This window comes from Chionomys nivalis, chromosome 16, assembly GCF_950005125.1.
Source record: "Chionomys nivalis chromosome 16, mChiNiv1.1, whole genome shotgun sequence".
In the NCBI taxonomy this organism is placed as follows: Eukaryota; Metazoa; Chordata; class Mammalia; order Rodentia; family Cricetidae; genus Chionomys; species Chionomys nivalis.
Genome location: NC_080101.1, coordinates 3,533,598 through 3,548,613, shown reverse-complemented (window position 1 = coordinate 3,548,613; position 15,016 = coordinate 3,533,598). Strand labels below are relative to the sequence as shown.

At 40.6% G+C, this 15,016-nt stretch overlaps 1 protein-coding gene across 1 annotated transcript in view; it reads right to left on the bottom strand.

Annotated features, from left to right (window-relative positions):
- Positions 1–15,016, bottom strand: part of Lrrc69 (leucine rich repeat containing 69) — a 67,904-nt gene that overhangs the window by 23,961 nt on the left and 28,927 nt on the right. Inside the window, exon 6 of the mRNA XM_057790897.1 lies at positions 1,199–1,300. Coding sequence (XP_057646880.1) covers positions 1,199–1,300 — 102 coding nt within the window. The remainder of the gene's footprint in view (positions 1–1,198; positions 1,301–15,016) is intronic.

Here is a 15,016-nt window from a genome sequence, read left to right as displayed (position 1 = left end):
TCAAACAGTACTGTGTTCATAAGCACAGTACCTACCCAAAGAAACCTTAAAATAAGTAGTAGCTAGAATTATTACTCTGATACGCTTGATGCAGGAAAAAAAAAAGAACAAGTTATTGGGGCTTAAATGAGGTACGGCAGTTTTAAATGTTTGATCAATTTAAGTTTCCCACACATGAGCAGGAAATAATGCCGCTTATGGAACAATCTCCAGTAGAAAATTTGAAAAGAACTGACCTTCAAAGAAAGCAGTTCTTATTCCCTACAGTTTTATTCATTGAGATACCATGGACATGAGAGCAATTCTCTGTGACTACAGTCAGTTTAGCCTCATTTGTAAAGACAAAATTGGGTGAGTATTAATGATCTAGACATCTAACAATGAGAAAACAGTTAAAACATTATGATGCAACAAAATAACACATATTATCTAAAAAGATATCTTAATGTTTTTAATCTGATTTAAAAGACATTCACAATAATTGGAGTAAAAATCTGAATCTCTAAGTAGCACATAAAGTATTAATTCATCTTAAATTTAAAATATATTCTAAATGTACAAGAGAGTCAGAGTGGAGAGCAGTGATACCTAATTAGATTTCTGCATTCTTTTCACCATCATTGGCTTTTTTTCTATTCATGCATCTGTATTGCTTTCATGATAAGAAAACAATTTTAAAGCATTATAATTATAATTATAATAATGCATGTTCAGCCTTAGATCCAAATGAGTCTTGTAAATCAAAATTTGTGATAGAGAATCATATTCAACTCTAGAGAACCTGTGGGTTTTATCTTGTCTGGCAGTAAAGGTGTCTTTCAACATGTTTCCCTAGTACTTCTTTTGATATCATTAACTAGTTTCACCAAACTGAACTCTGTGAGTTCCAGATCATATCCATGCACAAGTAGAAATGAAATAGAAGCAAAAAAAGAGTTCACTAGCAGCAAAAAGATGCTTAGAAGGCTAAAGTAAAAGTAAATTCCTCTTTTCTTTTCATTCAATAAAAAAAGTTCACTTCTCTGTGTCAAGTCAGTCTGAAAATCAGACAGATTGCACTGAATTCTGTGATCAAGTCAAAAATGACATGAAGAATCCACACTCTTAATGGATCAGTGCTCCATATCTGCTGAATTGTCAGGAATGCTTTATGTCCTAAACCATGGGTTTAGTGTGACGGTTCGTGCGTATGAGTCACCCGTAGAGTCCAGACGTCTTTAGGTTGTGTGGCGGTGATTGGCTGCTTCAGGAAGAGTGGGTTTCCCTCACAGTAGAACTCCCTCAGTTTTAGGTTCTGAAACTGCAAATAAAACAACAGACTTTACTTCTAAAGGCTGATTATAGTTTAGGATGCACATACTATGCTAGTATTTTAAGAATAGTAGATATTCTACTTGTTAGGAGCATCACAAGGTTTTTCGATGGCGTGAACAGCCATGATCTAAGAAGACACTGCTCATATCTCCCATACTGAATAGCTAAGGAAGCCTGTTTAGGGTCACAGAAAGAGTCAGCAGAAGAAGAAGGTTTACTAAGTCAAATTCTGGAAACATTTGTAAATCTGTGTTAGAAAAACCAAGCATGATGAAAACATTCTAAAACATGCCATACTGAACATATCAATGACTGTCTGAAAGTCAGTTCATGTTTAACAAAGATAAGAGAAGCATAGAAACCTCAAAATCTCATTTTAAACTGTTATGAGCATGAAAAATAAAAATAAATGGCTATGGCTATGTGTCAGTAGTACAGAATTGCATAGTACATGCAAAATCCTGAGACTAAGCAGAATAAAACAGCATAAAGCAGTGGGAAAATGGACAGTTCGCAGGGATATTTAACCCTTGATGAAAATCCAAATCCTACTAGAATCTGCCAGTTAAACAGCAAATAAGGAATACCACTGTTTTCATATTCTGCTTAGCACGCCTCTGCAGGACCTATAAAACTGCTGATACAGCTGAAGTCACGTGAGGGGTTACTTCTCTGAGACTAAATTCTTAGTGGAAAAAAGAGCAAGAAAACAAGAGCATAGCTTTCAGAGGTCTGCTAGAAAACAGAAAGCCAAAGAAGAGAAAAGGGAAGAGGGGGCAGAGCTGAGTTGAGCGAGAGTCGGGGGACAGAGGGGAGAGAGGAGGGAAGAGGGGCAGAGCTGAGTTGAGCGAGAGTCGGGGGACAGAGGGGAGAGAGCGATGATAATGATGCGTGTTGATTCTAAATATGGCTGATTCAGTTCACTGACTGTGGAGTAAGACAGATTTAAAAAATCAGCTCTTGTGAGCCACAATAAGCTGGCCTAGTCACACCACAGCATCTCACAGAAGTTATGAAGAACTAGAGATTTGTCGTTTCAGCCAAGGATTTGAAAGAGCAATGATTAGTTTAAAAATAATTGACTTAAGACATACTTTGGGACATTATGATATTAGATTTACAAATTTACAGTAAAGCTTATATGACATATATACAATTTTTAAATGAAGAACTCAAGGCTGCTTTGTATTGTCCTCTTCCCTGACCCAGATACTCCCCACCTCAGCCTTGAAGGATGTTTCCTCTTGGGTAAATTATTAGAATAGTAATCTGGAATTAGTACAAGTTTTTGTTCCTAAGCAAGTTTTTAAAATTAAAATATGATTATAATACAACCCTGGTTGAGATGTTAATGATTCCCTTTTATACAGAATATATTCAAAAGACCCAACATGTAATATTTGCACACAGGGAGGGCAGGGAGGAGACTTTCTTCAGACCACAGAGATGCTGCTCAAAGTGCCTAAGTCCAGTTTCTCCCTGGGCTTCAGTATTCTGGGCCTTGAAGAGTACATAGTAATTTAATACAGTTTATCAATTTTGTTTTTGAGACCACGTGAAACCTCAGACACCCCATGGTGTTTTCAGCAATCTCTCTCAACATCACTGAAGCAGTAATTGCTATTAAAGGCCTTGCTTGGATCACCGCACAGGCCCCCTCACAGGCCTTCTTCAGACCCCACTTTTGCCCTTGAACTACCTGAAAACTAAGAGCTCTGCTCCCTCTCTGTGCTACCAGTGTGCTCACAAAGGTATTCAGATCGCCACTCCTTCCTCAGAACTGTCTGGCGGCGACCCATATCACTAGAAATCACTCATGGCCTTCTGGCTGTCACTATGTGTACCCTCAGCCCTCATGTTCTGGGCTTTGCTTTTACTCTTTCCGTATTCCCTTTCCCTCCACTGTACTTGAGATTCATTTTTTCCCAAGCATGTCCCCCTTTTTGTGACAGTTTGGCCCCAAAGTTATCCACTCCTTCAAGATGAGAATATATGGAATAAGGTTTTAGTGCTTTGAAAGAGGAAGTTTCTTTTTGTCCTCAAGTGGGAAAACCAAACAGGTTCTCACTAATCTGGCAAAAAGCAAGAGTGTCTTCTCCTATGGACCTTAACCAAGGAAGATTATTCAAGAGATAGAGCAGCTGAAAGAGTTTGCATCGTAAGAACTGAATGTGTGCATTCTCTTTCCTGTTAAAATACAAAGAACAAACTTAGAGCATCCACTGCCACAGTGAAAAAAAAAAAAGATTAGGGAAACATCTTTGAAAAAATTAAGTGTCAGGAAAAAGCCTGAAAGTTCTTCCTGTGAGAGAACAGCTCTTCTGGGAGGTCATCCAAAAGCAACACTGGGAATGAGAACAGATGTTTCTGAGTAAAATGTACATCTTGGATTGAAAAGAACATCTTCTGCATGAACAATAGTATGGTCACTTACATTGTGTGTCCAAATCCTTCTGGTCTCTTTCACTTCATCTGCCTCGAAAACCTAAGCCTGGGTTATCCAGGCTACAGCCTCGCCTGTCCCTGCACGCAACTGAGCAGGTGTCCTTTGCAGAACTGCTCCTCAGAGCTCACAGATTGTCCATAAATTCATCACCACCACCTTCCAGGTGCCCTTAGTGTTCTCTGGAAAGCTCGTAGCGGCCAACACTGACTTTCGTTACTCAGGGTTCTTTTCCCAACTATGACCTAGTTCTCCCCAGACTCACATCCTCTTTCCACTTGATCTTCACCCAAGGTAATTTCATCCACACCTAGGACTGTCCTGTGGAAATAACTATAACTCCACATCTTAAACCAACCGTGCACTCAAAAATCCACTAGGTTGAAGCACAATTAATAAAAACTCAGAGACAGAAATTGGGCTCAACCTGAAGACCAGAAAAGCAAAGCAGCCAAACACTGGCTCTTACCTCCATCTCAACCCCAAAATGGCAATCCTGCCTCCTGGAAACCTCCGAATGAAACTGAGACTGAGAGCTGTCTCCTTCCGTTTTATAATCCTCTCTAGTGCTGGGATTAAGAGTGGGCACCACCACCGCCTGGTTTCTATGGCAATGTAGTGCGGCTACTGAGATTAAAGGTGTGTGTCATTGCTGCCTGATCAGTAAGGCTGGTCGGTGTGGCTGCTTTACTTTTCTGGTTCTCCAGCAAGCTTTATTCATTAAAACACAAATGAAATGCCACTACATTAGTATGCATCAGCTCCCCCGCTCCAGAGAGAAAACAGGGCCTTGTTGGTGTTGATCTTCTTATGTTACTTTCTATCTCAACTCATAGGAATCTCACATCATGAGTTATATTGCTGTAGTAGGTTAAACAAGATGCCCTATAAGTCTCTGGCATCTGAATATTTGATAACCAGTTGGTAGAGGTTTGAGGAAAATTAAGAGATGTGGCCTTGCTGGAGGAAATATGTCTCGGGGGGGGGGTGGGCTTTGAGCTTTCAAAAAACATTTCAAGTAGGCTCTCTGTGTTTCCTGTTTATGGACTGAGATGTGAGCTGCCGGCTGCTGTTCCGGTGCCCTACCTGCAGGGCTGCCTGCCTACTGCCATGTTCCCCTGCCGTGATGGTGATGGACTCTTACCCTCCCAAACTGGAACACCTAGATAAACTCTTTCTTCTATAAGTTGCTTTGATGGTATTTTGTCACAGCAATAGAAAAGTAAATAATACAATCACCATTTCCAACTTCACCTATGTGTTACTGAGTGTGGCAGGTCTCTCTACCCCTGCTGTACCACATTACAACAAGATATCATTGTTTTCTGGATTCTGTAGAATCTTCAAAAAATCCACCCCATATGCCTTCTGACTGCACCTGATGTATCTGCCACAAGGAAGAAGGAAGAAATTTTATGAAGTACAAATATATTACATCTCCTCTTGTTTGAAACCCTTTGAAAGTCCTGTTCTCCTTGAAGTAAAGATAAAAATACCCAGGATACCCTGAAGACTTTCCCACAGCTTCACCCCATCTGGGCATAACAGGATATGGAGTTCCGTTTAGTGCCAGAGGGTGCCCGGCCCTCCCACCCAAAGGCCTTGCTAGCGTTTCCCCTCCTTAGAACATATCTTTTCTTCCCACCAATCTTCAAATCTCAGCTTGTCTCACCACTTCTAGGAAGCCTTACCCAACCTGTCTAGACTGTCCCTGACAGACCGGTGTCATGGACTGTGAATACACCGGCTTCAGGATATAAATCCACGGCACCAGTTGTTTAGTATCTGTTTCATTGCCGCGCTATAGCTCCGAGGGAGCAGAGACTTGGGCAGGCTTCTTTATCACTTTTCTTCTTTCCCAGTGCGTGGCTTGACATACAACGTAAAATGTGTGAAATAAAGAAGGTAGACTTGGGGGTCGGTTGTGTAAATTCCAGTTCCATACTTAGTACCTAGGAGACCTTGTGCTGTTCCTCAATGGATAAATAAAAGAGTCATAATAGCAGGCTACTTGTATGGTAAGTGTGGTTACTAGGTAATAGAATCTATGCACAGTGCTCAGAACAACTTCTGTGATCGGATAACCATAGAAGGCAGTGAGCAAACATTGTAACTATTAAAAATTTCAGCATGTATTATCCATTTTACAGTGTAGTACACTAAAAGGTAGTAGATAGTTATGGTATATATCAATACTCTTTAGAATTCATTCAAAATTCAAGCTAATCAAATTAATGATGCTCACAAAAGATCACAAGAAAATCATACTAAAATATTCAATAAGGGGAACAGTATGCAAAGTTATTTTTAAAGGGTCTATTTTAAAGGTATCTCACAAATATTAAAGCATAAATATTTAAAATGTCAATTTGACAGTGTGGTTTTGTAGTTGTTTGGTGTTTGTGTTAACTGGGGACTGAACTCGGGGCCACACACATGATAGCAAGCACCTTAACTCTGAGTGGTGTCAGCAGCCCCATCGTTCCTCACGCAATGTTACATTTTCCAAATTTTTAAATGTATAATTTTTATAATCAAAAGAAAGACTCCCTTCCTTCATTTTCATGTTGGAAAGTAGACCAAAATTTGGCCTGCTGGTATGAGAAAATAAATAAGTAGAACTTCCCCTGTAGCCAGGTGACAGTGGCGCACACCTTTAATCCCAGCACTCTGGAGGCAGAGGCAGGCGGATCTCTGTGAGTTCGAGGTCAGCCAGGTCTACAAGAGTTAGTTCCAGGACAGGCTCCAAAGCTACAGAGAAACCCTGTCTCGAAAAACAACAACAACAAAAACTTCCCCTGTAAACTTCAACTTTCATTTTTTGTTTTGTTTTGTTTGATTTTGGTCTTGGTTTTGGGGGCAGGAGGGCTGTTTGTTTGATTTTGGTTTTGGTTTTGGGGGCTGGAGGGCTGTTCGTTTGCTTTGTGCTTTATGAAAAGCCGTCAGTATTCTCTAAGTTAAAACTGGAGAGTAAAGCAAGACTCCCACTCGGGGCCTCCACAAACTCTCGTTAATGTCTGTATTCGGCCTTTCACACGCTATCTGTATATTTTAATTTCCCTTCATGACTACCCCAGCTAATTTGACACGAGGCTCCACTCAGTGGCTTGATGAAATATCTCTGTGTGTTTGTTCTAGAAGAGGGACTTCAGTAGTAATAGAGGGAGAGAGTTACCATTTCAGTGCTGTCTTCTTTTGTATTGAACATTCATATTCTACTTTTTAAAGGCTTCTGTACATAACTTGATCAGTAATGACTTCTTAGTAATATACTTTATCCCTACAAACTATTTTTTTTTCTGAATAGTTCATGTTAAAAACCTAGCAATTGTTTTTCTCTGGCTGTTTAATCATGAATTGCTCAGTCTGCAATCTTAATTCATTCTATTCCACACTTGAGCCCCTATTTAAAAAGGCTTCATAATAATCATATTCCCATATTATACTACTAAGATTGAAAATGCTTCCTTTTCTCACTTCCTAATGAGTTCACTGAATTCATAATTTGGCAGCCAATTGACTGGTTTCAACAGCGGTCCTCAGGGGTGTTTTCCTTCCTTTTCTTGTCCTCCTGCTTTTTACACAAAGATGTCTAAAATATCATTTAATTTTTCTCTTTTCCTCTTTTTCCCTTCATTATTTTTCCGATATTATCCTCCAATATGAAACTCTTTGGTCTCTCCGATTACTAAGAACATCAGCACAAAACATCTGCAGGCTGTGGATGCTCTTACCTTACACCAAACTCCTGCTTCTAAACTTCACACACCCCCTAATTCTTACTGTTTTCTTTTTCCTTACTTCCCATGCCTTTTTTGAAGTTGCTCTGTCGGTCTAGAAAGCTCACACAACATGACGGAACACACTCTGTGCTGTCAGTGCATGGTGGAGAATGTTTACAATATATCAATTCTTTTCTGTTCCTACTTTGATGGATTCTAATCTAAGAGGGTCTGATTGTCCTCCCTTGACGACATGCTGGGCACCACCACTTGCTTCTAATGAATACAATATAGCACCAGCAATGTGTACAACTTCAGATCACCTACTCTGAAGGAAGCCAACTGCTGTGAATCAAGGCCACTTAGGCAGTACACATAGTAACAAACCTAAGTTTTGTGCCAAAAGCCTTTTGAAGGCACCATCTTGGAAACAGATCCTCCAGCCCCAGGCAGGCCTCGAGACAGCTGCAGTCCCAGATGACTTGATTCCAGCTCATGAGCAACAGAACACACAGCTGTCTCCTTTCAACTCTGCAATCGGCAGACCTCATGTGAAATCGTCCACATGTGCTGATTTAAGCGACTGCATCTTCTGGGGCATCGTCATAATGATGCCCCGAATAATCAAAACTCAGAGGGAGAAGCTGGTGTTCAACCTGGAGATCTTGGGAAAGGAGGGGCCGTGTTTCAGCTTGCAGACAGAAATAAAATTGGTCCCTAGTCCTGAGCTTTCTTTCAACCCATTTACTCCTCCATCCACCGTATTTCAACACTGTTTTGGTCTATCACAGAAATATCATGAATTCATGGAATGATAAAGGGGAATAAGAAGCAGAAAAATCTTTCATGCTAGAAGATGGCAAAGCCTACAATGTTTGCAAACAGGTGGGAATTCAAAGAGAAAGCAACAGAGAATTTTAACCCGTGATTCTTCTGCTAGAAACTCCACACCATTTCATTCTCACTTCATTTCTCCTCATTCCTTTATTCTCTGATTTTGTGAAGAAAACTTAAATACCACAGTCGGATTGTTGATTACTTACATATCGGACCAAGCAATGTTTTGTAAACATGACTTAATATGTCTATGCATGACTCTAATGGCATTGACATCAAGAGCTATGCTTGCTTATTAAATTAAAATAGATTTAACAAGGTAAGTCTAAATAACTTCAGTAATTGTCTGGAGACGACTTTTACTAACTGTATCTCGATAAGTATAGTTGTTTCCTGTCATACTTGTGCCAAATAACATTGAAAAGTCAATAAAGTATTTACCTGAGATCATCTCTGAGAAGCAAGCACAATGAAAGAGAAGAAAAATTGGTGGTCAGTCTTTAATATGCCAATATATGTGGAACAAAGGATTGAAGAAACTCGTGGATTTAAAGGTAAAGCCTACCAGCCTACAAATCACAACTCCAAAGAACTTAGACAACAATGAGGACACTAAGAGAGACATACATAGATCTAATCTACATGGGAAGTAGAAAAAGACAAGATCTCCTGAGTAAATTGGGAGCATGGAGACCTTGGGGGAGGGTTGAATGCGGGGAGAGAAGAGGCCAGGAGGGGAGCAGAGAAAAGTGTAGAGCTCAATAAAAAATCAATAAAAAATTAAATAAAGGTAAAGCCTAGGTTCACATCCATTTTTCCACACAACCTTTTTGTATGCGTCATTTAAAATATCCGAGCCTAGGGCTGGAGAGATGGCTCAGAGGTTAAGAGCACTGACTGCTCTTCCTGAGTTCAATTCCCAGCAACCACATGGTGGCTCACAGCCATCTATAATAAGATCTGGTGCCCTCTTCTGGCATGCAAGCATACATGGAAGGAAAGTTGTATACATAATAAATAAATAAATCTTTAAAAAAATATATCCGAGCCTATTCCTTTAAATAAAAGAACATTTGTTTCATTGGACTTTGAAAGTGCAAGCATCTGATACTAGCTAGCATAGGAAAAGTAAATGGAAATAAAGTTAAAACTTTACCTTATCTGAGATTTCTGGGCATGTTCAAAAATAACTAACCAAGCACAATTTTCAGTATATAATCAAAGCTAACGAGCCTTATAAGAAATGGCATGCTGAGTTGAATATCACTTTTGTGGCTAGCCATGATTGAGAGGGATGAATGAACCTGCACTAACAAAGGGGAAGCCAAGTGTAGTCAATATGTTCCCCAGATATTCTCCTCCACTATTGCATTTATTAGGATTAGACATTAAAGTTGCTGCAATTACCATGTTTAACAAGTAAAGCCCAGGGACTGGAGAGATGGCTCAGTGGTTAAGAGCACTGCCTGCTCTTCCAAAGGTCCTGAGTTCAATTCCCAGCAACCACATGGTGGCCCACAACCATCTGTAATGAGATCTGATGCCCTCTTCTGGCCTGCAGGCATACATGCAGACAGAATATTGTATACATAATAAATAAATAAATAGATAAATAAATAAATAAAAACAAGTAAAGCCCATTTAAAATGTAAATAACAGCACAGTAGATTTGAAAAAGAACCAACAAGAAATTGCCTGCTGAATAAAGTTGGGGGGGGGGACAAATAAACATTTAAAAATTTTAAATATAGCTAAAAAGTAAATCATAGAATTATAAAAATAAGGATAATATAGAAGGAAAGACAAAGAGGAAAAGAATGAAACAGCGGGGGGATAAGATCCAAAGTAGACACAAAGAAAAGTTGTAAAATATATGAAATTAGATTACAGTTGGAGAAAGGAGAAAAGGCTATGCTAGAAGGAAGAGGACTACAAACTTTTCAGAATAATGAGAAAGATCATTTCCTAGTTTGACTTCTATTGCTTTGGCACATGCCATAACCAAAAGGAACCAGGGTAGGAAAGGGCGCATTTGGCTGGCAGGTTATAGGCCATCATCGAGAGAAGCCACAGCCGTAAGACCTGGAGATGATACGCTGCCTACTGGCTCACTCTCCATGGCCTACTCAGTTTGCCTACTTACGCAGCCCAGAGCCACCTGTCCAGGAATGGTGCTGCCTACAGTGTTTGGGGCCTCCTGTATCAATCAAGAAAAGGCCCCCATAGATCCATTGTATGGATCAATACAATGGAGGCAATTCCTCAACTGATGTTTGTATCAAGCTGATAAAATCTCACCAGCTCAAAATTCAGCCATGCGTTTAAGCAGCCTAATAAATTCCAGGCAGGGAGAACAAAATGAAATAAACATATAGAAACATCATAATTGAAATTAATAATAAAACTACGAGAAAAATCTTAGAAGTTGCCAGGAAAAGAAAAACAGATGTGTTTTGCTCCTGAGGAGAAGCATCGTGCCTGTGCTTTGAGCCTGGTCCAGGCAAGCAGCCTCTGGGCCTTGCAGTGAAAGCTAGGAAACCCCGGAGAGACGTGAAACGCTGACGCGGTGCAAGCCAGCGTGCTAATTTGGATCCTACACACAGTAAAAATTATTCCTCAAGAATAAATCTAGGATTGACGTTGAAGCTGAGACAATGTAAACTCATTGCCAAGGAAAGACATGGAGGTGTTTTGAACTGGAGGTAAATAGGATTCCTCTCTAAGACCAGAGATGGGGAAGAAATGGTTGCGATGAAAAGGTTCAGTCTGAAGACATCCCACCTCCGTGTATAACAAAGAAGGAAAGCCTGGGAGGTACAGACGCAGTTAGGATTCCCAACAGAACATTCTGAAACGAGGGTGAGAAAACAAACTTGCGGTCCTTACACTCCCCAGAAGTATAAATTAATAATCCTCATAAAGCAAGGGAATTTTTAATGTGTAGTCAATTATAAAATTTTATAAAACTTTATTATTAAAAATGCCAAATGAAATTATAAAAATCTCCAGATTTTAAAAAGGAAAGAAAGAAAAGTGGGAAAGGAGCACAGAAGAAGTAGAAATCCACGGGAAGATGCTGATTAAGCCTAAATTAATTCAGCAATACATCAAGATGAACTAAATGCTACTGCTTAAAGACAGAGCCTTTTACATTGGTTGCTTTAAAATGAATCTCCATAGCCGTAGGGCCTCAGAAAGATTGAAAGGAATGAAAACAAGCATATCATGCAAACATGAACCCAGGGGAAACTGATGTAGTGGTAGGAACAGCAGAAAAATCAAGTTTTATGTCTATATCTCAGAATATGTGAGCATGAGGCTGAGACATGAGAATTTAGCATCATCACTGATTATTCCTCTGCACTCTGGAATCGACTTGACAATTATACAGTTTGTAATAAATAGATTTATCAATTTCTAGGATGAAAGTTTGGAAAACAGAAATGAAAAATAAATAACAAATCCCTTCAACCAGGACTTCTTAACTTCAGCATGAACAGTCCAGTCAGATGACATTTTGGGGGACTGTCCCACATTCTACAAATGTTTGACAGTATCTCTGGCCTCCAGCCCAGGATACCAATGGTGGTACCCATTCCTCTGTTTGTGCAAATAAAATTGTCTCCAGCCAGGTTTTCTTGTCTACTGCGTGCCAGGGACTGTTCTAGGTGTTGGAAATACATCATTGAAGAGACAAAATATGCTTGTAATCATTGAGTTTTCTTGAGGAGGTGCAGGCAGATGGGTAGAAAGAGTTCACTACCTCAGAAAGGGTATAAGTTTCAGGAGAGCCACTTACTGGATCTGACCAGAGCCTTTCTTTGCAGGATTTCCTTTCCTTATTGTATGCAGTCCTGGGGATCACACCCCGAGACATACAAATGTGAGGAAAGGCCGGGCGGTGGTGGCGCACGCCTTTAATCCCAGCACTTGGGAGGCAGAGGCAGGCGGATCTCTGTGAGTTCGAGACCAGCCTGGTCTACAAGAGCTAGTTCCAGGACAGGCTCCAAAACAACAGAGAAACCCTGTCTCGAAAAACCAAAAAAAAAAAAAAAAAACAAATGTGAGGAAAGTGCTCTATACGTGAGCTAAACGCAGGCATGCTGGCCAGCTCGGGCATGGTGAACACAGCTCTGGCAGGCCTTGCCCTTCTCCCTGCTTCCCTCCGCCTGGTTCACATTCCTAGAGCTGGCCAGCAAGGTCTACTTCCTTTAGCCAATAAATCCCTTCTCCTGAGGCTGATTGCCTAAGTACAGCAATCAAAAGCCCCCTTTGACGCAACTAATTAACGTGTCCAGTTAAAATTGAACACCTCATCCTAACACGGGGTTTTCCCCGTACCATTGTAAACTGCCCGCTGTGCATTATAAACCAACATTTTCCTGCGTGCCACCTCTGCCTCCTCTCTATCCAGAGGCAGCTCTTTGTCCCTCCAGGATAAATACCCCTCCCTTGTTATCTTCCCCCTCTCCCACATCCTCTGTCTCCTGTCTTTGTCTTATTCCCTCCTCTTATTCCTCTGAAGCAAATAAATCTCCTTCGTGCCGAGCACTTGGTCTTGCAAGTCCTGAGCCTGTTCCTTTCATTTCACTGCACCGGGTCCTAGAGCCTCTCTTTAAAAAGCTTTTTATTTATGATCAGGGTTGGTCTCCAAAGTACACTGACCCTGATTTTTAGTCACCAAACCTAACTCTAATGGCAAAAAGATAAGCGAGACATCATTTTCTCTTCTGAGTCAAATCATTACATCCTAGTGAAAAAACTCAAATTCTCAAGAGTTTAACTGATGGATAAACATGGCTATTCAACCACCACGTCCCACAAGGCCGGATCGTTTCACAGATTTCTATCTTACGGGCATCTAGTATCAGCCTGTCTTTAATACCAATAAAATCGCGTAGATATAAAAGGTCAGAATCCAGACTATTAAATTCAGCCGAGCAGAGAAAAGTCAGTCATAGCACCAAACTTAATTGGGCACTCCGTGTTTCAACTTGATTTCTCACAAAATGATCACTGCCTCCGGAGTGAGGTTTTATGAGTTTTCTCTAATGCTTTCATCTCAGAAAGGCTATCTCATGAAATTTCAGAACTGGAGTAGTAAAAGCAGCAATAGCGTGTAACCCAGCAAACTTCTCGTCGCCCGCCCCCACACCCGCCCCAACACGAGGAGCAGTGGGGCATGAGCTCAGGCTCATAAAAGCGGCGACAGGAAAAGTGTCCAGTCAGGCTTTGGAACTCACGAGTCCGACATCACTTAGCTAAGCTTACATCACTCGCATAAAGCCTGATCCCACAAGGGCTTTGCGTCAGTAAAGCGCTGGCTCATGTCCCACTCTTTTAAAGGTCACAGAACGTTATTTTAAATGTATATCTCCTAATAAATCCGGCCGTGGGAGAGAGCGTTGGCAACTCGAGAAAAATACAATCACTTACAAATCAAAGTCAAATTTTGGAAAGGCACTTAAAGAGATTCAAGGACAGGATGCAGCTTTCTTTAGTATTCAAGAGGCAAAAATAAATAAGCAAATACTCTCAGCATGGAGGCCAAATACCAAATATATCCCTAGAGTCACTGTTTCAGAGAGGCAGAACAGCTAAGGGACAGGGTGCACAACAGGAGCCCCTCACAGCCCAGGGCAAACTGGAGGCTCAGGCAAGCTACCACATTATGGACATATCTGACCATTCTTGACCACAGCTCTATGAATATATCCTTGTGTGTAGATTTTTATTTACCACAGCTATTTTTTATACTTTAAAAAAAGTTTTTAAGCTTTAGATAGGAGTTTAGATATGAAGTAAACACTTCAATTTCATTCTCTGAATGAGTTTCTTTCCCATAACTCAGTTATACTTTCTAGACTACTTTATGAGATGTTCGGTCACGGACATGGAAATATTTGTAATATAACAGTCATTCTCAGTCGGGCGGTGGTGGCGCACGCCTTTAATCCCAGCACTCGGGAGGCAGAGACAGGCGGATCTCTGGGAGTTCGAGGCCAACCTGGTCTACAAGAGCTAGTTCCAGGACGGGCACCAAAGCTACAGAGAAACCCTGTCTCGAAAAACCAAAAAAACAAAAAAAAAAACAAAAAAAAAACAGTCATTCTCCAAACACTTCAGTTCACAGTTCCTTATAGACTTATAAACTGAAACTAAATGGTCTTCCTAAGAATAAACGCGTGTACGTATGTCTTTATCGCTGGTCATATAACTAAATTGCTCTATTGAAGGCACGTGAGCTCATTTTGAAATGATAAGAGTTCTTCAAAAATAAAGTGGGAATGCGGTGTTGAAGATGACTCAGCAGGTAAACAGCTTGTAGAACAAGGGTGAGAAGGATCCCCAGCACCACCTCTATGCTTCCCTGTAACGCCAGCATGGAGAGGGCGGACACAGGGGTTCCTCAGAGCACGCTGGCTGGCTAGACTAGCCAAATTTGTGTGAGTTCCTGATGCAGGTGACATACCTTGACTCAATACATAAGGTTGGAATCATAGAGGAAGACATCTGACTTCAAGCTCTGGCCTCCACACACACACACATGCACAGATGTATAAACACACACATGTACACATACATACACAAATGCATTAGTTAATAAGTCGGATTTCTTGACTTTGCATAAGCACAAAAGTACAAAGTGACTAAAGGTACAAATTGTAATCCCAGAGAACCTAGACAACAATGAGGACTC